Source organism: Salminus brasiliensis, chromosome 22 (genome assembly GCF_030463535.1).
Source record: "Salminus brasiliensis chromosome 22, fSalBra1.hap2, whole genome shotgun sequence".
NCBI lineage: Eukaryota > Metazoa > Chordata > Actinopteri > Characiformes > Bryconidae > Salminus > Salminus brasiliensis.
In genome coordinates, this window is record NC_132899.1 from 23553747 (window position 1) to 23580105 (window position 26359).

General features: G+C 40.8%; 1 protein-coding gene across 2 annotated transcripts; it reads right to left on the reverse strand.

Annotated features, from left to right (window-relative positions):
* Positions 1-884: 884 nt before the first annotated feature.
* Positions 885-26359, reverse strand: tex2l (testis expressed 2, like). Of its 2 annotated transcripts, none has more exons than XM_072667276.1 (12): positions 26257-26359; positions 19305-20634; positions 15943-16143; positions 14226-14508; positions 12412-12659; positions 11392-11532; positions 10330-10429; positions 7802-7934; positions 7467-7607; positions 6251-6460; positions 5358-5478; positions 885-1650 (listed from the first exon to the last, which is right to left on the reverse strand). In XM_072667276.1, exons 2-12 carry the CDS (start codon positions 20601-20603, stop codon positions 1492-1494), a joined length of 3036 nt encoding a protein of 1011 aa, XP_072523377.1. In that variant the 5' UTR covers positions 20604-20634; positions 26257-26359; the 3' UTR covers positions 885-1491. The 2 variants fall into 2 exon arrangements, with proteins under 2 accessions (XP_072523377.1, XP_072523376.1); XM_072667275.1 differs by having other exon boundaries at positions 6251-6463.

Here is a 26359-nt window from a genome sequence, read left to right on the forward strand (position 1 = left end):
TAAGAAAGCTTTCCAAAAGAAACACTCATAGGATTGCTGTTTGACTGCTAAAGACATTCAGGAAGATTGTATAGCAACACTTGCATAAATCTGATCTTCATGGAAGAGTCATCAGGAATAAACCTTTTCGTCCTTACCACAGATGTGTTTCAGAGGCACATCTAAACAAGCCTTATGACCTCTGAAAACATGTACTATGGACTGGTGAAGTTGACCTTTCAGGCTGCAATGAGCAAAGATATGTTTGGAGAAAAACAGGTGGCTCCAAATGTGAAGCACTGGGATGGATTGATCATGCTTTGGGTTTGTGTTGAAGCCAGTGGCACAGTGTGGTTTCAATGAAATACCAGCAGATTCTGGAAGCAAACATCACACCATCTGTTCCTAGAGTTGGATAATGATCCTAAACACACATTAAAATCCATAATGGACTACCTCAAGAGGCACAAACTGACGTTTCTTTTTTAATGGCCCTTACAGTTCCCTGACATAAACATCATTAAAAATCTGTGGATAGAGCTCACAGGAGCAGTGCTGGAGAAATGTATCGTAGTTCAGGCTTATAGCAATGTTATGTATATTTATTTTTATGTCCAAAAAATAAAGGCTGGAAATAAAGACAGTATTACTCACAGTATTACATTATCATATAATGTTGTTGTGCTGTTCACAGAAATGTGAATGAGTTTTTTTATTGAATACTGAATAAAGCATTTAATAGAATTATTTATTGTTTGCAATTTTTAAACTTACACTGTAAATGTTATTATGGACACAAATGAATAATATGACACATTGTAGCATGTTTTTACATACTGTGCGTGCCTCACCGTTTAGTCTAATAACAAATTACAGTATATTTACATTCAGAAAATGAGCTTGTTTCCATTGTGTGCTTCTATCCAGTCCTATTTGCCCTGCAGTCCAAAGTCACCGGTGCATAAGAGTGAAAGTGAAAAACAGTGCTGGGACTAAATGAACGCACTCCCAACAGCTGGGTCGCAAATCTTCATTTATCACTTGCTAAAGACAGTTCAGACTACACAGAGCAGTCCTTTCCACAGATTCACTGAAGAACATACACTGTGAAGGTGAAGAGAGCTCTGCTGTGAAGTTTAGCGACCTGCTCCAGGCCTGCTACTGTAGCCTGTGCTGTTGAATTGTCGTAATAATCCCCATACCTTCGAGCAGAGTCGGAAAAAAGGGTGCATTTAATAATGAAACAGCACTGTAATCAGGTTAACAGGGCTCATTCTATAATCCGTGTTTATAGTCGGCTCATCAACCTTAAGATTGAACAGTTTAATGGACACATACAGCAAACAGAAAAACGACATTTCACTTGGTCATCCCTTTATTATCATCTACATAGGAACGAAACGTAAGCAGGTCTGAACTGCACTACAGCTGTTTTCTGGACTGAAGAAAAATCCATGGCCTACCCAACTGCAGTGGTGGTATTGTACTGTCACAAGTGTCCACAGGGAGGCACTAGTCTAAGGGTGAAGTGTGGTTGAGGGGGCTAGTCTCAGTGGAGTCTGCAGCAGGGCTGGATGGTGCTGGGTTCTGCTGAGGCGCTGGCGGGCTCTCCAGCCCAGAGTGCATCAGAGGGAGGTATATGTCATCCATGTTTGGCAAGACAAACACTTTCTGTAAAACATAAGAAAATATAGAAGAGGTTTTAAAAGATGCTCAAAAAATATCTCCTGCATTGAGGAAAGCAGTTCACAACATGTGCTTGATTCAAAGGTGTACATGAACTTCTGCATGAATGAAACATCTGTCATATCAAAACTCTGAAATAAGGCTCAGAGTGGCTTAGCGGCCTAATGTGCTACCACTGCAGCCCGGGGAGTCGCAAGTTCAAATGCCGGCCGGAGTCAGGGAGAGCACAATTGGCCATGCTCTCTCTAGGCGTGCAGATCTTGGCGGGCAGATCTCTTTCCTCATCACTCTAAGCAGACAAGAGACTGAACAAGCACCTGGGTGGCCTCTCGACAGAGGAAGAGTTGAATTCTCTGGCTGTTGTAAAGGCAAAATCTTGACTGGTAAAAGTGTTTCAGACTAGTAAAAGTGTTTTTGAGGTTCATAGTTTGTCACTTCCATGAACCAAACTCTCATTATTCAGCCATGCCAAAACAAATGTCAACTAGCTGACAGCTTTCCTGCATTAGTCAATGAGGAAATACAAAATAATAAAAACACATTCAACATAGCCCAAAACACTTTCAGAAACGACCAAACAATTTTACCACTTTCAAAAACACTTTTACAAACGGCCAAATCACTTTTACCAGTCCGAAACACTTTTTACAACCGGACAAATCACTTTTACCAGTCCGAAAAACTTTTACAAATGGCCAAAACACTTTTACCAGTCCGAAACACTTTTTACAAACAGACAAATCACTTTTACCAGTCCGAAACACTTTTATAAACGGCAAAACACTTTCACAAATGGCTAAATCACTTTTACAAACGGCCAAATCACTTTTACCAGTCCAGAACACTTTTACAAATAGCCAAATCACTTTTACCAGTCCAAAACACTTTTACAAATAGCCAAATCACTTGTACCAGTCCAAAACACTTTTACAAACGGCAAAACACTTTTACAAATGGCTAAATCACTTTTACCAGTCCGAAACACTTTTACAAACAGTCAAAACCCTTTACAAACGACCAAAACACTTTTACCAGCCCGAAACACTTTTATAAACGACCAAAACACTTTTACAAACAGCCAAAACACTTTTACCAGTCCGAAACACTTTTACAAACAGCCAAAACCCTTTACAAACGACCAAAAAACACTTTTACCAGCCCGAAACACTATTACAAACGACCAAAACACTTTTACGAACGACCAAATCACTTTTACCAGTCCGAAACACTTTTACAAACGGCTAAATCACTTTTACCAGTCCGAAACACTTTTACAAATGGCCAAAACACGTTTACCAGTCCGAAAAACTTTTACAAACGATCAAAATACTTTTACAAACAGCCAAAACCCTTTACAAACGACCAAAAACTTTTACCAGCACGAAACACTTTTACAAATGACCAAAACACTTTTACCAGCCCAAAACACTTTTACAAACGACCAAAACACTTTTACAAATGGCTAAATCACTTTTACCAGTGCGAAACACTTTTACAAACGACCAAATCACTTTTACCAGTCCGAAACACTTTTACAAATGGCCAAAACACTTTTACAAATGGCTAAATCACTTTTACCAGTCCGAAACACTTTTACAAATGGCTAAATCACTTTTACCAGTCTGAAACACTTTTACAAATGGCCAAAACACTTTTACCAGTCCGAAAAACTTTTACAAACGATCAAAACACTTTTACAAACAGCCAAAACCCTTTACAAACGACCAAAAAACACTTTTACCAGCACGAAACACTTTTACAAATGATCAAAACACTTTTACAAACAGACAAAACACTTTTACCAGTCCGAAACACTTTTACAAACAGCCAAAACCCTTTACAAACGACCAAAACACTTTTACCAGCCCAAAACACTTTTACAAACGACCAAAACACTTTTACCAGCCCGAAACACTTTTACAAACGATCAAAACACTTTTACAAACAGCCAAAACACTTTTACCAGTCCGAAACACTTTTACAAACAGCCAAAATCCTTTACAAACGACCAAAAAACACTTTTACCAGCCCGAAACACTTTTACAAATGACCAAAAAACACTTTTACCCGCCTAAAACACTTTTACAAACGACCAAAACACTTTTACCAGCCCAAAACACTTTTACAACCAGCCAAAACCCTTTACAAATGACCAAAACACTTTGACCAGCCCAAGACACTTTTACAAACAACCAAAACACTTTTACAAATGACTAAATCACTTTTACAAATGGCTAAATCACTTTTACAAACGACCAAATCACTTTTACCAGTCTGAAACACTTTTATAAATGACCAAATCACTTTTACCAGTTCGAAACACTTTTACAAACGACCAAAACACTTTTACCAGTCCGTAACACTATTACAAATGGCCAAAACACTTTTACCAGCCCAAAACACTTTTACAAATGGCTAAATCACTTTCCCCAGTCCAAAACAGTTTTACAAATGGCTAAATCACTTTCACCGGTCCGAAACACTTTTACAAACAGCCAAAACACTTTTACAAATGGCTAAATCACTATTACCAGTCCGAAACACTTTTACAAACGGCCAAAACACTTTTACCAGTCCAAAACACTTTTACAAACGACCAAAACACTTTTACCAGCCCGAAACACTTTTACAAACGATCAAAACACTTTTACAAACAGCCAAAACACTTTTACCAGTCCGAAACACTTTTACAAACAGCCAAAATCCTTTACAAACGACCAAAAAACACTTTTACCAGCCCGAAACACTTTTACAAATGACCAAAAAACACTTTTACCCGCCTAAAACACTTTTACAAACGACCAAAACACTTTTACCAGCCCAAAACACTTTTACAACCAGCCAAAACCCTTTACAAATGACCAAAACACTTTGACCAGCCCAAGACACTTTTACAAACAACCAAAACACTTTTACAAATGACTAAATCACTTTTACAAATGGCTAAATCACTTTTACAAACGACCAAATCACTTTTACCAGTCTGAAACACTTTTATAAATGACCAAATCACTTTTACCAGTTCGAAACACTTTTACAAACGACCAAAACACTTTTACCAGTCCGTAACACTATTACAAATGGCCAAAACACTTTTACCAGCCCAAAACACTTTTACAAATGGCTAAATCACTTTCCCCAGTCCAAAACAGTTTTACAAATGGCTAAATCACTTTCACCGGTCCGAAACACTTTTACAAACAGCCAAAACACTTTTACAAATGGCTAAATCACTATTACCAGTCCGAAACACTTTTACAAACGGCCAAAACACTTTTACCAGTCCAAAACACTTTTACAAACAGCCAAAACCCTTTACAAACGGTCAAAACACTTTTACAAATGGGTAAATCACTTTTAACAGCCCAAAAGGTGTTTCAGACTGGTCAAAGTGTTTCAGACTGATCAAAGTGTTCTGGACTAGTAAATGTGTTTCAGACTGGGCTGGTAAAAGTGTTTTGGGCTGGTAAAAGTGTTTCAGACTAGTAAAACTGGTGTTTCGAAGTGTTTCACAGCTTGTAAATGTGTTTTTGTTTTTGTAAATGTATTTACCCCTCTCAGCCACCGTAATTTTGTGTTACATCATATTTATATCAAATAACCAAATTTATCAGATTTGTGCTGACATAGTGCACAAATTACATTTAGCCTGAGTCAAAAAAAAGTTCGACAAGAGTCAGCAGACGTTTAACCTGAAACTCCTCCTGCAGCTTCTTCTCAATCCATTCAGTGACATGACAGAAGGTCACCTCTCGTTCTCCTAGTTTGGGCCTGACTCGCAGGTCAAGCTTTGGCGGCACACAGAAACTGTACCTGAAACGAACACAGAAACATTCGTAAAACATTTTCTCCAACACCCGTCAGCAGAACAAACACACGGCTAACAGATGTTTTATATCTCACTGACCACAAAAGGGTTTATATAGACAGAACCAGTATATATTTTATTTTCTTAGTGATATTGGCAACTAAATCAAAACACTTTTAACTATTTATATTATTCAGTACAAAACTAATGAAAGGCCACTGTGGATTGTAGCTGCACAATATAGTACTGTGCAATGTTTCAGTAAATTAATTTCCAGACAAAATGGCCTTGTTGCTCATTTTTGAGCAGATATTAGATATTAGGAGATAGAGTGAAGATAATCCACTTGCATATAACATTTTTTTTTTTTAAATGTACTTCAAAAATGATTAAAAAACATATAAAATGGGACGAAATGTAACTTTAATTTAAAATTACACAATTTTTACTAATTAATGTTTTTTTTTGTTAGTTAGTGTTAGTTTAGTCAGACGTTCTCCTGCCCCACATTTTAGTACTGTATCTTAGTCATGTCTTCAATACAGTTTACATTGCGCAACTAAAACAACTAAAAAATAAAAAAAAATAAAAAATAACTTAAAAAAAAAATACTCGTTACACACAGATCAGGATCAGTATAATCACAATACTTTTGTTTTCCAGTTTTTGGGGTATGTCATGCAGCCCTACTTAGGACCATACCCTCACAATATAACCATTAGCTAATTAACCATAAGCTTATATATAGCCATAAGTTTACATGAGCATAGATTGTACCATATTCTATCCGTTGGGGGAGGCGGGATATTGACAGCGAGTAGTCCAGAAAGTTCTTGAACTTCCACAGTGAGCAGCAGAGGCATGTTGGACATCTCCTCAATCTTCTTTTTGATGTACTCGTTTTCCGTGGCCTTCTGGAAGTACTTGGATTTAGCGATTTTGTCGACAAATCTTAAAATCCGCCGGCCTGTGCTGCCCCCAGCCGCGCTGCTGTGAAGAGAAGGCGGGGTCAGACAACCTTCATCACACTGACCTGAGTAAACCGTCAAATACAAACAACAACAACAACAACAACAACATCTCTGGAGTGAAGTAATATGGTGAGATGACAGCAAACGCAGAGGATTAAACATCTGGGTCAATGGTGACACATCTCAATCTAGAGCAAAAACTCTGTATTGTGTACAAGTCTGTGTGAAGAGATAAGTCTCTAAGTCAAAGAACATCACATTCTGGGTCAGTTCAAGCGAAATCACCCACGGCCTTTCAATTGACCATCACAGATTTGCTTAACATGCTCTGGATAATTAGGCTTGTAATTGCATTGCTTTCCAGGCGTCAAGAAGTGGTTTTGGCCTTAACTTAAAGGTAGTACTGTAGTCTTCTATTTTGGTAGTAAAAACTTCATGTGTCTAGAATCAATGTGCTATTTCTTAAATGATATAATATTATGTTGGCTTCTAGACACTGGCCTTATCATCAGGAAATCACTGGTTTGATCCCCGGTGATGCCACAGTAATCCATATCCTGGAGTCCCAGAGAGCCTAACTAGCCTCACTCTGTCTCTGTGGGTTCCTCTTCTTCATCAATCTGATGGAAAAGCTGATGTAGCAGAACTGGCAGACAGCATTCTCCTCCAAGCATGTCGTGAGGTCAAATAACATTGCCTTAGTGGCAGTTGGAAAAGAAGTGGCTGGCTGGCTTTATGTGGCAAGCACATGTTAGCCTTCACCTTCCCAGCACTAGTAGCATCGTGAGAGAGTCCTAGCTACCTACAGATATGAAATATTGGATCATATTCCTCAATACATAAATGACAAAGTAAAATATTTTGGTCTCATTTGTTTGATTTGGTTCTGTTGTGATGCAGAAATATACAGTATGTATAATATACAATAAATAATTCTATATATACAATATACAATTTAAAGAGGTTCACAAATATTTAAGCAACACTGTAAGTAAGAGATGTTCAGGTTGAAAATCTGTCACCTTTCAGCACCAGGAAGAGTTCCCTTTTCTCCCAGCGTTCCTTGAGGCTCAGTGGTTGGAGCCTCCTCTTCATCAGAGGATCCGGCGCTAGAGGACTCTATATCACTGTCAGCCAGAACAGAGAGCTTGGACCTGGAGCTGCTGTGGAAAGCCAGAAACAGCCTCTTCAGTCATTAGCCACACCCTGGCAGTGTGACCACACAAACTCTTCAGCCATTCTGCCAGGGTCTGACAGACAAACTAAAGATCCTGAACGAACAGTCAAACAGAGTAGAAAGGCTGAGCCGTGGCGAGATGTCTTAGGTACGGGTTAAATGTGCCTAACACACACTCACCGCACAAGGCAGGTCTCCACTTCTCTGACCATCACTGGATCGCCGTCCTTGCCCAGTTTGGACAGGTTAATCTTGGTCTCCAGGGTCATCTGCAGGGCTCCTGTGTACTCGACCTCCAGCTGCAGCCACAGTCCTAGTACGCATAGAAGACACAGTTTGCAGTGGTTGTCTCCTGGCACAGCACTTACATACTGACCTCTGCGGATGTTCATGTATTTGGCCTTATTTCCAAAATTTTTTTGTAAAAAAAATTTTGGAAATAAAGATTCAAAGTTTTGCTACTGCTGTTATACAGTAGCATTAAAGTTTACCGGTAAACTTACTTCCATGCAACAGCATATTAATGTGCAGGGCTGTTAACCTGCTATTAGCATGTATGAATCATTAATCATTAATGACCTCGTAATTCAGTGGATTCAGTGGTTTGATGTACAATGTAAGAATAGTTTCAAAGCTCTTTCTGAATGAGGAACAACATAGGGCACCCAATCAAAACAGAACAGTGGTTGTTTACCTACAGGTCCATAAGTATTTAGACAATTACTTTTTTTTTTATTTTGCCTTAGATAGCTAGAAAACATCCGTAAAGCCTGCTTGGTTTTGGAACAAGATTAACTTGAGCATGGAGAAGGAAAGTTAGGGTTTATATCCGAAGCATATCACATCAACTGCCAAACATGGTGGAGGCACTGTTATGGCATGGGCATGTATGGCTGCTGCTGGAACTGGTTTACTGGTACCTATTCAGAATGGAACTGCTGATAGAAGCAGCAGGGTGAATTGCGATGTGTTTACAGATGTACTTTCTGCTCAGAATCAGTCAGATACTGCAAAACTGACAAGAGGGACACGGCACAGATGGATAATGACTGAAAACATACTGCAAAAGCAACCCAAGAGCTTCTTTAAGCAAAGACATGAAATGTTCTCATATGGTAGAGTCAGTCACCTGACCTCAGCATATCTCTGAAAACAGCAACTGCTACTGAAGAGATTACTGCAACTCTCTTCTGGCTGGTCTCCCTCTGCGCACCATCAGGCCCCTGCAACATATCCAGAATGCAGCGGCACGGTTTGCGTCGTTTTTCAACGTTCCTAAATTCAGCCATGTCACTCCACTGCTGTGTTCTCTTGACTGGCTTCCTGTAGCTGCTTCCTGCATCAGATTCAAAACCCTGATGCTGGCCTACAAAGCCCAGAAAGAACCAGCCCTTCCGTACTTGATGGCAATGATCAAAAGCCGACCGCACCAAGAGCCCTTCAAGCTTCAAGTACGGAAATCCACGGAAGACAAGCGTCCAGGCTTTTTTCTGTCCTGCACCAAAGTAGTGGAACGAGCTTCCCCTGGGTGTCCGAACGGCAGAGTCGCTCGCTGTCTTCAAACGCAGACAGAAGAACCACCTCTTCCAAGAACACTTGGGTGAAGTGTAGAGTACTATGGTCTCCATATTGACTTGTGTTTAGTAGTGTCTAAGCATAGAGATATCTTTGAATTATTAGTCTATTCAAACTAGCTGAGGTTATTCTTGAGTAAATAGCAAAGCACTTTTGTAAGTCGTTCTGAATAAGAGCGTCTGCTAAATGGCGTAAATGTAAATGTAAGCAACTGAATGACTGACTAATTATCTCAAGGGAAATCCATGGGTTCAAGACTTTCCCTGCAAAAGTGAAAAATGTGCATCAAAATCTTACAAATATTCCTTATAATCCTACAATGCAAAAATCACTGTAATTCCTAAGCGCTTAATGCAATATTTTTGTTAAACCCCTTGACTGTTAAATTTCAAATACACTGAGCTGGTATAAGAATTATTTTACTGTCCAAATACTTATGGGCCTGAATGCATATCAGTCTTAATGCAGAATATTGACCCTGTAAAGTCACTTCTACAATGATTTCGATTTTATTTGTATAGTATAGTAGAGTATAGAGTATAGTAACAAAAACAGAGCAAAAGGACATTTGCTTTTTCCAGAATATAACCAGAAGCATGGGGCCTAAATAAAAAAACCAAGTCAATGAAAGCTTAATCCGGGTCTTAGTGGAGAAGATTAGAGGATTGTGATGACACAGGCCTCAAATTACAAACAATTACAGCAGATTATGAACCCCAAACCCTTGATAATGAGTGCTATAAGTCTGTAAATGGGATGAAAGCTGGGCGCTGACGTACAGCGTTACATAACGCCTGCAGATCATCAGAAAGACAGGAGCAAAAGCCACATACACAAACAACCCCCTTCACAGGAATAATGCATCCATCATACACTCAACAGCTACACAGCCTTTCATTATACAGCTGTGTATGAAAATCCACACACACACATAGCATATTCTGTCGCAATAAGTAGTGACGTGGTCTTGTATGGTCTCCAGCACCCTGAGATTACAGCGGGATACTGATTATGCGTCCTGATCAGCACAGGAACATGACAGCACATATGCACGGGCAGGCCACAGCCTCCTGTGGGAGAACACATTTAATCTGTGTTTTTATAAGAGGCTCTGTCCACTCATGTTCACACACCTCTGGCATTGACATGTGGCAGAGATGTGCCAGTAATCTGGGGCATGCAGGAACCCATGGTCAGCTCGGTCAGGGTCAGTTCATCCATGAAGTAAGGCAACTGTGGAGGGGGAAAAAATGAGACGTTATGACATAATCAGCCAAAATCTTAGAAACGTAAGCAGTTTTAATAACATGATCAGACAAAATGTTATGACAATCAGTCATCATTTTGTGAAAATGAGCCATTATTTTGACATGATCAGTCAAAGTCTTGAGAACATTAGCCATTATGAGCCATAAATAATCAGTCAAAATCTTGAGAAAATAAGACGTTATGACAATTAGTCAAAATCACAGTCAAGAACGTGAGCAGTTTCTATGACATAATCAGTCAAATCTTGAGAACATTAGCAGTTTTTTGACAATCAGTCCAATCCTGAGCAAATGAGCCGTTTTTATGACATAATCAGCCAAATCTTGAGAAAATGAGCCAATATGTAAAAACTCTGAAAATATAAGTCATTATTTTAGCATGAAATCTTGGAACAATGGCCATTATTTCAACATATTTAATAAAAATCCTGGGAATATAAGACATCATTTTAACAATCCTAATCCTGAAAAAAGAAAACATTCAGTAAAAGAAACTAGCCATAGTCAACTCTATTTCAAAGGTTATTTTGATAACAGCTTTCCTAAATTTGCCAATATTTTAACATAAACATTGAGAAAATGGGCCCGTTGCATCTGAGTGGCAGTGTCTTTTTACAGCATTTTGATGAATTTAGATGAAAACTATAATATCCTCATGTAGCTATAATGAATGTCCTATTATCATCAAATAATTTTTTTTTTTATTACTTAGCCTCCTTTAATAAAAGAAGTGCTGAACATGCTCCACTAGCTCCATTACTCAGGTACCTATGCCTGACCTTATTACACTCAAAAATTATGAAGGTGCATTAGGTTACTACAGAGTAGCCATGTTGGAGACCCTACACTTTGGATGAAACTATTCAAATACATTAAAAACACTTGAAAAATAGCTTAGTCAGATTTCTCAGATTTCCTGTCACTCACCTTTATTTTGCCGAGCTTGCGCTGAATCTTGTGGGCTACCTGATCGGCCCAGTACTTCTCTCGGAGGAAGTCCCAGAAGATTCGACCAATTAGGGCATTGATCCACACAGGCTGCGTTTCCTCCCCATGATAGCAAATATTCTGGAGTTTCAAAATAGTAGGAGCAAAAAGGTATGTATGTGTATTAATGATACATAAATGTACATTATATCTTATCAAAAACCACTTTCAGACTTTGTGTGGCAGCACTTAGAGATGCTTCTCTAATTAAAAGATAAGCAAGACCTGAATGATTAAAGTATTACAATGCTGCTTATTAATAAGTCCCACACTCCCTGCAGTGCCACTGAGTGCTAAAAAATCATTAACTGTATCTTCAGAACCTTAGATTAACATTCTGTAGACTGGGGGCCTTATCACACTTGCCCCGAATACACGAGTCTGCACTCAGGACCGATTCTGAGGGGTTTGTGATTGTTGAAAGGATTCCATACAAACCATGGCTTGAATGGGCAGTATCGAATGCCGATTTTGTGCCTGGCTCTGATGCATTGGCTAGCAGATGCCAGTGCTGGCCAGCACTGCACTGAAGTGATGTGGGGGAAAGTGGCATTTACCCACACTGGAGAGAGCAAGGTCAGTGGTATTCTTTCTGGGTCTCAGCTTCCGATGGTTAGCAGAATGACCAGGTTTTGAACTAGCAATCCTCTGGTCATAGTGACAGTGCCTTATTCCGCTGGACCACTCTGCCCCTCAAACGGCACTTTTCTGCAACCAATAGTAGTGCTCGAGTTTATCCGTTTATTGATTTTTATTATTATAGTAATGGTGAAAAAAATTAACCAGATTTCACTTAAAGCAAACCCCAGACCAACCATTTCAGGAGGACTAGAGGTCGTTGCTCTGGACCACTCCCAGGCTCGAAAACGACCAAACCAGCTGACCTGGGCCCAGAATAAAGCTCTTGTGTGAAAACGCCCTGTGTGGTGCAGTAGGAATGTGGTGTGTATTATTCCATACCTGCTCTTTGTCAGTGGGACTGCCTTGTGTGCTGCTGTGGCAGGAGTTTGGAGGTGAACTGGCATGTGTTGAGGAGATGAGATAGGTCATGTAGGAGGTGTAGTCCAGCAGGATATTCTCCCTCACTCTGCCCACCAGGTCAGCAGGAACTACAGGTACAGATGAGATGTTCTCAATGCTGTCCCTGCTGGAGACCCCAGTGGCCTGCACTGGACACCAGGAGCCTTCATCTTGCGTCACAGACACATCTAGCAGAGACAACAGTGACTTAGATTTGGCCACTGTTATAGCAGGGGTCAGGACAACAAACAGTCGAACTGTGCGGCAGAACCAATCAGAATCACTGTTATAGCAGGGGTCAGGACAACAAACAGTCAAACTAAGAGGCACAACCAATCAGAATCACTGTTATAGCAGGGGCCAGGATAGCAAACAGTCAAACTGTGCAGCAGAACCAATCAGAATCATTGTTATAGCAGGGGTCAGGACAACAAACGGTCAAACTAAGAGGCACAACCAATCAGTATTACTGTTATATAGCAGAGGTCAGGACAACAAACAGTCGAACTGTGCGGCAGAACCAATCAGAATCATTGTTATAGCAGGGGTTAGGACAACAAACAGTCAAACTGTGCGGCAGAACCAATCAGAATCATTGTTATAGTAGGGGTCAGGACAACAAACAGTCAACTCAGAGGCACAACCAATCAAACTATCCATTTCAGCAGGGGGTGTGACAACAGGCCATTAAACTCAGAAGCAGAACTAATCAGATTCTCAAGCTGTCAAACTCAGACTTTTCCTGACGTTGAACCTGTGCTGCTTCACTAAAACAGGACTTAATGTTCCACAGAAATGTTAGCTAGCAGCTGTTTGCTGGTTAGAGCACTGTGCACTGAAATGGGCATACTGTTATATTATTGCTCTGACAATGGTTGTATACAGAGCTGCATGATATACCCATCATCTGTCATCACCTACATAGGCTGTGTCCCACTATACTTGACACTGATTGGTCTGTAGTGGAGCGAGCACCTGACTTGGGCGTGTTGTCAATTTGACAGGTTGCTGCAGTTGCAGCTCTGCAAATGAAACAACCTGTGGTTCAGTTTGAGAGACCAAGACTGTGTGTCTTCTGTGTGTTTTGTTTACATGAAAACTGTAATATCCTCATGCAGGTACAATGGAAGTCCAATTTTCATCAAAGTAAAAAGTTGGGGAGCAAGAGTATTTTATTAGGCCCCTCTAATAACAGAAGCGGTGCTGACCACTTCTGTTAGTCAGGCTATATTTTTGTCCTTCAGTCCGAAATGTGGTTCCGGGGCACCTTTAACACTGCTATTTTGTTTACCAAACAAGGTAGGTGTGAAAGCACCCTTAGTCAGTCAGTCAGTGGCCCAGTGGCCTTTCATTCGTTCAGAGAAGGCTCTCATTTGACACTTCAGCCAAATTGTGCTAAGAACCTGTCACTTTATGTCACTTTTTAACAGAAGTGGACACAGGGTCAAGTTCTCCAATATAAATGAGTCCAGTCCCCTTGACATCAGGCCGTGTGGCCTGTTACTTCAAATAAGTTTGCCACCTCTGCATTACGTGAATGCCTGAAAGAAGGTAAGATTCTCTTTACTGCTGAATTGTCGGCTGGACAGACGAGCGAGCGAAAAGAACGAAGTGGACAAAAGGACAGATGGACAAATCGATGGACTTAAGATCGATGGACAACAGTGCAAAACTAAATAAGCAAGCTTTAAACACCAAACATGACTTTTTTCAACTGATATCACTCCATTAGTAGAAGATCAGAGCATTCCTACCAGAAGTAGATTCACACTGGCCCTCTTCTGTAACACTGGATGCAGATATAAGGTGATGGAACCACTCCTCCTTCTCCCTCCCGGTTCTTCCAAAGAGGAAGAGTGTGGTAGGGTGGCTGGCTTTAGACTGGGGGTGTGTTAATTTCTCAGCTCTGTGCGTCTCATGGTGAGTCTCCCGTGCCACCTCCTCGGTTCGCTCTTCTCCTCTAGCAAGTGTGATACAGATGGGATACTTTCTGTTCCACACTCTCTTGCGTGCCAGGACCGGGGGCAGCAGGAACACCTGTTGCCAAAAGAACAGCTTTCATGGCCTCATGCTCTGTGGTATTAAATTGAAGGAACTGTGCATGAGGGACTTTTAAAAGGGGTCATATTATGGAACACCTTCACTTTTTGACATACAGCTTAATGAACTAGTCCATATATGAAAATGTTGTGATGCTGCAACGTTGAACCTTGGTATTGGAGTGTAAGATGTGGAGAATCGATTGAATGTTATGCTGTTCCTAGCTATCAGAAAGCACATTTATCACTGCAGCTTTCCAAAGGCTCCAGACATCTAAAGTGTAGAAGTGCCTGAAGTTGAGCTCTTCAGACATCTGATGATTCAGTTACACTCCAATTTTACTCATTTTACCCCATTTTCTTCCCAATTTGAAAGGCCAATTACCCATTCCCAATCTCTTATTGAACAGTTGCTAATGCAGCACCCCTAGGCATCCAAAGCTCCGATACAACAGCTAACAGAGACCTGTACTGACCAAAATTAAAGTAGGAGTGACCCACCCCTGAGAGAGCAAGGCCAATTGTGCTTCCTCTGACTCTGGCTGCTGATGGACCTGATATTTGACCCTGCAATCATCGGATCATAGCGGCAGAGCCTTAGTCCACTGGACCACTCAGAGCCTCCAATTAGTTTTGTTTAATTCATCGAGCCTCAGTTAGCTGGTACACAGTCTGTGCTGTGGTCTTTCGTCTTTCTGTTACTCTCAACACCAGTCGCTCGACTTCACTCACTAATACTCAGTATATCTGTAGTCGAGTGATGATTTAACATTTAATAAAAGATTAATTTTAAGTGTGCATGGTGTTCAATTAGATTGAGACGTTTTTGTTTTTAAAGGCAGGATAAGATTGGAAACCATGTAAACACAGGACCATCTGCACTACTCCTCGTCCCCGGTTATACCGTATACCGAAATAATATTTTTAAACAGTATAAAAAAAGTGGATATCGCCCGACCCTGGGTGTGATGTGTGTATAGTGGTACACACTCAGAACTGATCTCTTTCATTTTTTGTCAACAACTGTGTATCGAATGCTTGTTAATGCTGCCTACAAGACACAAGAGGGCGCTCTGCTGGAACACAGTGAAAAACAAAAGATTGGAACTGGATCTGGCATAAAATAGCTGATGCCTGATCCATTACTATATGATGGATCTGCCCTGAACCCAAACATCTTGGTCCAATCAGGACATCCAATATCTTAAATGTTAATTTTAAGCTTTAAAAAAAATTATTCTGTACATTTCAGTCTGAATGAAGCACAACACAAGTATCCAATCAGAACAGAGATCATTTACATTATTTTAGAGTTACAAAAAGAGTCTATTTAATTCTAAAGAATAAAGCGATGGAAATGATCCTGTTCTAAGTGGTCTTATAAAAAAAAAAAAAAAAAAAAATGACCATTTTAACAACAAGGTGCACAGACCTTGCTGCCATCCAGCTGGAATGTACGAGTGTAGATGAACGTTTTGTCATGGGGCGGCTCATCGAACGTGGCCCAGCGGGGGATGTTGTTTCTGGGATAATCCAGCCGAAGACACTGTCCGTCCAGTGTGACGTACACTGAGTGCATTAGGGACGGATGGTAGGTCTCTGGATCATATACATACATCTCGTTCATCCAGCCCTGCAATACACAAACAATACACAAAGTTTGCTCAGTTCTCTCGGTTCTCAATGAGTTGTCTGCGGCATGCTAGGGTCAAAGTACCTAAAGGATCCAGCACCACAGCACCTACTGTCACCCAGTTTTACAGCCTGTAAAAGTTAAAGTACCTGTTTCTTTAAATGATAATAAACCACTGTTCACACAGCTACCCCCCACCCTTGTCATTAGTCCTCTTGTCTACACAAATTCTTATACGTCTAAGTTTATACTAATTTGTCACTGTTTGCTAACATCTGGCTAACATTTACTTCACCTTGAGTTCATATCTCTTTCTCTCTGTCTCTTTCCTCCAGCTGTAGTCTGCTGTATCTGAATTTCCATATGTTTCCAGCTACTCATACCAGATTTGATATACAAGATGCAGCTTGTCATGTATTGCTGTCTACAGTCTAGCTGTTTGTAGAAGCCCAAAAAAGTAGCTGCCTTTTGAAACTTAGAAAAGGTACTAGATGGAGATATTCAGATAAGGGGTGGAATAAGTCTGATGAGAGAGCTTGGGACGTAGAAAGCTGAGCCAAATCTTAACTACATGTTTTCTCATTTAAGCCCACAACAACTGGCAGAGTGGTCTAATTTCACAGTTGGTGATAGATACCTAAAAAAGGCATGTCTTTAAATGTCCCATTTATATTTACATATATTTATGTAACTTCTCTTTCAGCCAATCCAATCCAACATAATAAGTTGTGAAAGTAACTGACAGTTTCTGGCATGCATTATGACACCATGTTACCTACAAAATATATATAAATAAAATATTACAAAGGTAAAAACCATCCTGAAGTCTGACAGACCTACTCGACACTGTGATAAGTGTTTGATGATTTATGGACAGCCCTGGTGGCAAACAATAAGAAGCATACTTTGCCAACATGTCTTGGCTGATTAACTAAATTTGGAGCGCAGTAAAATCTCAATATGTCAAACTGTCCATTGAAGTTCTCGTGTGAAGCAGTCAAGATGTCGTTACACTCAGCGTGTGGCTCTGACAGGCCGTGGGCACCGCTGTTCTGCATCAGCCATTTTTGAGCTTCACAGGCCAGAACGCTAATGAAAGCTTCGGCACATTCCGGGAAAAAAGGGCAGCCAGACATTAATTGCACACTCTGAGAGTCAGCACAGCATGTTCTAAGTTAATAAAGCCCCAGGGACCAATGTTCTAGCATTATAAAAAGTAAAAGCTTTAGCTGAACAGCAGTTTGCCGTTTGACTGCTACCTGGGGAGCAATGCCATGGCTGTCTGCTGAAAGAGTCTGTAGAATTAGACTAGTGTTGTCATTCCATTAGTGAATATTGCAATTGCATTATGCTTGATAATATATTTGAAAATACATTTATAAACAATTAACCTGGCTTGCATTGTTGCTAAGGATCCATCAATATCTTGATTAGGTCTGGATAATAAAATTCAGTACGTTTTTATAGTCAGAAACATCTGAACTTCAGTTCTCATAACAATCAGCTATAACAATAAACCACCTGCCTAATAATACAGATCTGCCTTATTGAGACTTTAATTGCCCAAGTCATAGCCAGCCTTTTCTGCAAATTGTGTTATAGTAGCTCTTCTGTGGGATCAGACCACAAAAGCTAACCTTTGCTTTAACCTTGAGTGTACATTACCCTGTTGCTGGTTTACCAATTGTCCTTCCTTAGGCCTCTTTTGGTAGGTGCTGGCTACAGCATACCAGAAACACCCAATAAGACCCAAATGACCCATCTGTTGAGCCATCACAATTTGGCCCTAGCCATCACAATTTGGTCAGATTGGCTCAGATCATTACAATTCCCCATTTATCTATGATGTATAAGATTTATAAGTATGAATGGTAATATTTGGGGGTTTCATGTTTTAGACTCTTATTTGCCTTATTTGTCTGTTTTGACCTTATTTTGATGTGGGGGGCATGGGAAGAAGAAGAGGTGTGGCCAAGATGGAGAGGCGTGTCATGGACAAGTAACATCTACAGCTGGAGCCATCGCTGTACAGCCCACTGTTTTCTCAGCCTGTTTCTCTACTGTGCTTTTCTGCTCAGCCAGGAGGCTAATGTCCTCTCTACTGGCCACACCACCAATCCAACTAATGCCAACATAACAGATGCTAGCAAAGCTGAACCACAGGTATTGTTTTCTGTAACATCCAGTGTTAATGCACATGCAGTCAATGCACGAGCCCGAGAGATGCATGAACTGAAGGGGCCAACACCAGCATGTGCAGCCATGGGAACCGTTCGGCTGTACATTTAAAATTGCTTGCCATATTAGAATATCATCACAGTCACTGGCTGCAAACACTGAAAACAAAGCTAATGAATGCTAATGAATTATTAATGTTAACTTATAAACTATAAATAGCTGTGGTCCAGCTTGGCTAGCGTCAGTTATAATAGCATTTGTTAAATTGGTGAGGAAGGGAGGCGATGGCTCCAGCTGTACACATTAAACATTTATGACATGAAACAACAACAAAAAAAAAAAGCGGAACACAAGAGGGGGAAAGTAAAGAAAAAAATGAGAGCATAAAATGCGAAACGCAAAGAAAAAATTTTGTTAGAAATATTTTATCCCCCAAAAAATTTCCTGCTTCTATACACATCAACTGTAAGATCTGAATGTTTACTTGCTGCCTAATATGTAAATCCCGAATTTTGACATGTGACCAGATATTCAGTGTTTTTCACTTCACCTGTCAGTGATTTTAATGCCATGGTGGATCGGTGGTCAGTCTAGCATCCATGAGCCAATAAGCATGCTTGTTCTAAATGTTAGGCTGCTGGTAATCTGCCTATATTACATTTAGTATGCTATGATATTCTATATATTTATCCAAACAATTAGTACCAAAGTCACAGTATCAGTATCATTACTGATATCAATCTCCAGTCCTAATTCATCAAAGCCAATTTAGAAACACTCAGAACACCATAGAGCTTTGATTGGTCAGGATGCTCAAAGCAAACATTGTGATTGGTTGAGGGGCTCACTGACATATTAAATACGTTCGCAATGTAAAGGTCAATATCCTATTATGTGTTCATAGACAATCTACTAGAGGACTAATACTACTACTAATTCATAATCAGTGTATTTATGTTTTTTTTTTTTACAATAAAATATACCTTCAGCATGTGTGTGTTGCTCTGGAAAGTCTCATTGTGAGTCAAGTCGTATGGATCCTCAATGAATCTATAGGGGTGCCCAGCAAACCTGGGCCTGGTCAATCCTAATCGGATAAGAAGGAGCCCTAGCATGACTCCAAATGCCAATCCAATAAACATTCCGGACCAATAAGGGGACCAAGGCAAGATGAAGTAGCAGTAGGACAAAGCAGCAACACAGCACAGAGCCATTTTTGGAACTGGAGAAAAGGACAGTTCTAGGGCACGGTCAGCTGCCAGGCTACTTCTGTGGGTAGTATCTCCAGTCTGCAGCACACCTCCATCTGTGAAAACCTCTGGCATGGCTTCAGCTTCCTCTGGTTTGCTGTGGTGACTGTAGGTAAGGTATGATCTCTGAAGACCCCTCTTACGACGTCTCACTGCCCAGCTACACATGGGAAGTCCATCGCATTCCACTCTCTTACCAGTCCTCATTGGACCCTCCCAGGGCATTGTATGGTCACCACTTGATCTTCCAAACAGAGAATCTATGGAGCCTGTGCTTTTGTGGTGTTTGGGGCTGCCCATGCTGTCCTCGCGCATGATCTTGCTGAAGACACTCAAGGGTTCATGCATGGCCTCGGTCAGCTTGCGGCGGGTGTCCTCCAGCTCCGTTTTGAAGAAGCCTGCTTTGGGCTCAGAAGGGGACAGCTCGACAGGGGATGGCGGGGCGGTACGCGAGTCCCCGTTGCGACTTTTGGACTGGGTCAGTTGCGACCAAAGGTGCAGGTTGAGCCTGGAATCCGACTTGGATTGGGAAACTTCAGGCTCGTTGCGAGAAAGCTCAGTGGAGATGGACTTGACCAGGCTGAGCAGAGGCTTGGGCCTGAGCGAGGAAGTGTCTTTAAGCTCTAGCTCTGTGGACAGGGATTTGACCAGGCTGGCTAGTGGGCGATGGGTGGGGGAGAGGAAGCCCAGGCCGGAGGAGGATGAGCAATCTCCCAAAGAACCTGGGGAAGATGGGGAGAGGGGCACATGAAATATGGACGAGGGGACACTCCATTCGTCATCTGCCCGGATGTCCATGGAGCATGGCCTGGGCTTTGGGAGGGAGCTTGTAGAGCTGAGGGATTTCTTCCCATCCTTGTCCAGTGTGAATATTAGCTCGTTGTCATCAAGACTGTCCCATTCACCCTCTGTTCCAGTCAGCTGGATGACTATTCCCCTCCTGGCAGTCTCATGCTGCTCAGGGGGACCAGGCTGTCGGGACGGACACTGGGCCCCGCAAGACAGCTCGGGGCATCTTTCATTTCCTGCCATGTCTTATCTCAGCGCTGCAGACGCGAGCCACCTTTAAGTGAAAAGAAAAGACAATAAAAGTCATCAACTACTTTGCCTCACAAATATGAAATGATTCAATTATTTGGTAGCATTTTCACAGTTTATCATAAATCAACACTATATTTCAATATTAAGTTTTGACTCGAGACTGAACGACTGACTGCCTTTGGGTAATTGCTTTAGTCATTTTGCCTTTTTCATATAAAGCACCAGCCAGATTCTCTTCTGATATAAGCAGCAATCGGTTCTCCATCTGCTGCCAGACACACTAATACAGGGTCTAGATATACACCAAAATAGAACAGGGCAAATTGTTGTTGTTTCTTTTTTTTTACATTATGTAAAAAATGAGGACAAGGCCCAATCTGTGATTACGTTAAGCTGTCATCACAGACAGTCTAGAAAGTCAATGAAGCTAGTCACCATGTGGATTAAACCCTAATACTGCACATGAACGTTTTCTCAAGCGACATATTGACGTGTCGTTTCCGAACTACTGGAGCAGGATGTAATTCCCTGAATGGCTGGATTTCCTTATGGTAGTTCACCTTCTGCTTGGTAGAGCAATGCCAGTGTCCCATAAAGCACTGGGAATAGAGTTTGCCCCAAAGGCACACGATTCGCACACGCTCCACCTTAGAGAAAACAAGCCGCAGTGGCCGTTTCCATGCACTAAAGAATGTTATCTGGCGCAGGCCGCTGCCGTTGTGCATCAGCTGCTGGAGCTGTTGGAGAAAGCTTATGTAATGCTTAAGACACATGAGAACTGATCACAATTCAGCAGCGATGCTCTGGTAATCACTAGCGCTTTTCTCGTAGCTTTATCAGGGCCTTGGCAGATGAAGAATCCTCCTGAAAACGAAAGGGGGGGAATGATCTGTCAGGGAAACATGTACTGCAGTCACATCATTTGGATACTAGCAAGTATAGCTGTATCAAAGGCAACGAGCTTCCCCTATCTTTCTGGGTCAAACAGAGCATTTAAAAGCGAGTTAAAGACTACCTCCTGCGGTTATGTAACTCTGTGACACACATTCTGCAGCAGTGGCAGCAGAAGTAGGAGAATTCCCTTAAAATTGTACTTCCGCTGGATGAGATAGCAGGCAAACAGCAATGTCAGACTAAACACACAAAGCACACACCTGCCACAGTAGAATCTCTGTCATATGTAATCCTATACTACATAAACAGTCATCAACAAGTACCACGTGAGGCGTAGCGCATTCTGCACAACTGACTAAGGTAAGCAGTTAAACACACCCCCTCAATTTCTTTACAGTGGATGTGGTGGAAACCAGGGATTGTTCAATTCAACAGCTAACATATAACCATCTTATTTACTATACTATACTATACAGCAATTTTGTGTGTAATGTTGACAGTAGATATTAATAATTTCGAAAATAATGATAAATCTGACTGTTATCATAAAGCAATGTCTCAGGCATTAGGCAGAGTCTCTTTAACTGCTTTCTGTGATGTAGCTTTTAGAGGCATTCAAGGAACATAGGTTTACAAAGGGAGATGCTAAGAAACTGCTAATAAACACTGGACTTAAAGCAACACTATGGTTCAAGCCACATTGAGCCGCCACTAAGGACACGTTTTTCTGGACGAGCTGAGAGATACAGAACCGCCACTGAAAGGTGAAGGAAGCATGTGGACTGACGTGGTAGAGTAATATTACTATATTTTACACAAATATGACTGGAGTTACACTGCGTTACACAGCTCTCCCACTAGCGCAGTCCTGACTGCTTCAACAAAGTTACATACTGCAGCATAGCTACTCCAAGCCCGGAGTGTCTAAGTCAGTGAAGCATCTCAATAATTATGAAGCTGTTATTTTAGGGTGAAAATGCTATATAAAGTTGCTTTAAATTGAAATGATTCTGTAAAACAGCACAGATTTGGAATAGATCTTGGTTCAGATTTTTACTACTATAAGTAAAAAACACATTGAGCTGTTGGCCACAAACAAACAGGGTTAGTGAACAGGGTTGAGAGTAGAGAGATGTTTTAACACATTATTAGTGACTAGGTCATATTAGGTTATGTTAAAGCAATGGTCTGGACAGAACTTACACAAATTTTCATTTTGATGGAAACTTTGCACAAAAAATGACCAGAAATTAATACTGGGTCTTGAATGGTTCAGCGGACTAAGGCGCTGTCACCATGATTAGAGGATTGCTGGTTCAAATCCCAGCCGAGACCCCGAGAGAGCACAATTGGCCTCTCCAGGGTGGGTAGAAGGCGCTCTCTCTCCCCACAACGCTTTGCTGTGATGCTGGCCGCCACTGGCGTCTACAGGCTGGTGTGCTTGAGCCAGGTATGCGGCGCATCCCTCCAGACGTGTTGGTTCCTGGTGATGTTACATCAGCAGCAGTTCGAAAAATGAGAGGTTTGACTGTGCACGTGTTGGAGGGGGCCTGTGTTGGTCTGCCCTCACTAGTGTTGTGAAAGCAACCATCTTTAAGTTTGGAGTTTGTCTGTAGTTCTGAGCACTTTCATAAATGTGTCATACAGAAACCACATCAGCAAGTGTATTTAGGATTACCAAACCCAACAAGGCTTGAGAAAAAATGTGATTTGGGGGTGAGGTTTGTGTAATGCTAATGCTAATGGTGTGGTATAAGCTTAAGGTAAATGCTAGCCTGACAGCTCCAGTGCCAGTCTAAAGGAGCTTTAGTCTTGGCGGATTACATTTTGGGGTAAAGGACCTTACTAATTTAAATCTGATTAGGACACTGCTATCCATTTCTGGACTATATAGGCATTTCTGTCTCACCCTGGTGCAGGACATTGGGAAATGCCTCAGTGGGCTTTACATTCATCTAAATGACAATTAAGTAGTACTGTAACATCAGTAAAGTAATGGCTGTTAATAGACCATTAGACTAACTGCTCGAAAGTGCTGATGTTCATCTTACTGCATTTGTTTGCATTTAGATCATGCAGAACATTGTTGCTGTCATATTGTCAAAGCCATGTATCACCATTGTTCTCCATTTGAACACACAGCAGCTGCCCTTTACATTGTGTCATCACAACATTTCATGGTGAATGGCCAGTAGAAATGGCCAGTAGAAATGATCCAAAGTCCACTTTGAATACAATAAAATAGAATATAAAAATACAAAATCTAGTTACTAGTAGTAATCTAGTTACATTCATTTATATTCAAATAATTTCCTTCTAATGTAAATGTAGTGTTTTGGAGATATATGGTTGTTTTTGGACAGTGATGACATCCTGGACTGCTTATAATGCAAAACCAACAGTCCATAGAATTCTTAATAATATGATTACCAGCACTTCAATGTTGCAGATAAGCCATTCGGTCTGTTTCATACTGATTTCTATTTTTTAAGATGTTTTTAAATTCTTTCCCAGACTTAAATTGCACCTACAACCTTCTTTCTGAAGCCCTCAGAAAGCTCTTTGGATCTTGCCATGGATGTACTATATGGACAGAAGTATTGGGATACCTATACACTAAACCCACAAGCCCTTTCACACCATCCCATTGTAAACCTGCTCTAACAGCAGGTCTGAAACTCTGCAGTAAACAGGTCAGCAGTGCGCTGGTGACTTTTACGCACTATGCCCCTCAGCACTCAAAGACCCGCTCTGTAACTTTACGTGTTTTCTTACTTCGTGGCTAAATTGCTGTGGTTCTTCAATGCTTCCACTTTTCAATAAAACCACTCAAAGAACCTGTTTACACCTGATCACGTCATGTGACCAGTATCTGGATGGTATCCTGTTTACAGTCTCCCGGAGCAGGATAGTTTTGATGAGAAACTGTTGTTTACAGGAAGAATCAGTCACACTCAATCACACTGGGGATGCATTTAAATGGCAAGTGTGAACAGAATCGGGGTCAAAGTAGATCCAGATTCTTTCCGGATAGAAAGTGTATGTTAATACCAGGTGTAAACAGACCCTTAATGTAGTCACTTAATGTTCCTCACACCTCTCAAGATTGTTCAAATCAATATCAAATGTCCATTAAGGGTTTTCATTAGGTGTCCTCATTTTTTCACATGACCAGATGATAAAAGTGTTAAAAATAGTTGGAACTATTTATATATAGTTTGAAGTAGTTCTTTTTAAATATATATTATGTAAGATGGGGACATTCTGACAGCAAATATCATTCAGCTTTTTACATATTTTGGTCCTCATCAGTGTTTTCTTTGAGCTAAAAAAAGCCAAAGAGAATTTTTTTTTTTTTTATCCGAAGAGTGCGCTGAACATGCCCTGAAAGAGACAGTCAGCTTCAGCATAACAGATTAAGTGTCACATCAGACAAATGTTTCCCATGGATTATCTTCATAATAACAAGGCTTCACTGAAACAGATAAGTGCATAGCGCCAAACTATATAAATACATACCCAAGTAATGATTAAAGGGGAAGTTCACAGACTTCTCATAATGTCTGCACAGATGTGGTTTAATGTCCATTGGTGTGTTGTGGGTAAACGTACCAGTGTTAGCTGTCAGGTAGCTTTGGAAGGCATTGCAGACGTCTGGTTCAGTTTACCGTCTCAGTAAACACTGTGAAATTCTGACTCTGTAAGTTTCATGCTAAACCTGAACGACTTTTTAACCATTTAATTATGCAGATATTGTGAAAAATCATTGGAATTCCCTGTTAAGTCATTTGCTCACATGAAGGACTTCCTTTATAGGGCCGGTTTTACCCAGCATCTTGGGATTGCTATTTGACTGATCCATAATGTGGTCTCAGAAAGAGTGCTGGATGCCTTTGCCTTTCTCCATGACCAGTTCTTCTTAATGTTCTAGCAGAAAGAACTGACAAACCTACCCAAGTTTTCATTAGTAATGCTTTTACTACCCTGCTACCAACATATAGCTCAGAACCAGATGGTCTAAGCTGGTCCTTGATGGTCAAGGCGGTTCTGTCTGTCTGATGGGCCAGCTGATCTATCAGCACGACCAACTTGACCAAGCTGGTCCTCAAGCAGTCAAGTTTGGTAAACCTTTGGTTGACATTTTTGGTCAACCAGCACTGGTCACAATAGTCATGCAGGTTAACCCTCTTAGTCATGGTCTTACTGGTCAACTAGCATGGTCATGATGATCATGCTGTTCAACAGGCTTAGGATATTTTGGTCAGGTTGATCATGCTGGTAGACCAGCTACACCATTTAACTCAAACTCCAGCATAACCTGTGCGGGGCAAAAGCTAAGCCGGTTAACCAGGTTAACCAACTTGATCTCCTTGAGCTGGACAGGCTTTTTTTCAGCAGGGTTGTAAAACCTGAAACAATCACATAGTGTATAATAATAATAATGTATTTACATATGTATATGGTTCAATATTACTTTAAATGCTTTTGCAGAAGAATGACAGATTGTACATTAATAATCATCTGCTATTTTTCTGTGGCGTAACAGTTACTTCTTGTTTATACACAAGGAAGCTGATCTATATTTTCAAGGTTAAACAGTTATATGCTGTATATTAGAAAATGCTATACTGACGATAGTAAAGGCTTTTGCTGATTGGTTGCTGAGCTTGAGCAGTTAATGGTCAGTCCTGTACATCTACTTCCAGGAGACCTTGATAAAAAAGAGAATTTAAAAAATATATATACTTACCAAGTTCTGGTTTCTCCTACACTTGGGCTTCAATGTGAATCTTCCACACAGCGAAATATCCTGAGGGCACTTTGTGCTCATTTTCCTCAAACCATTCAGCTTC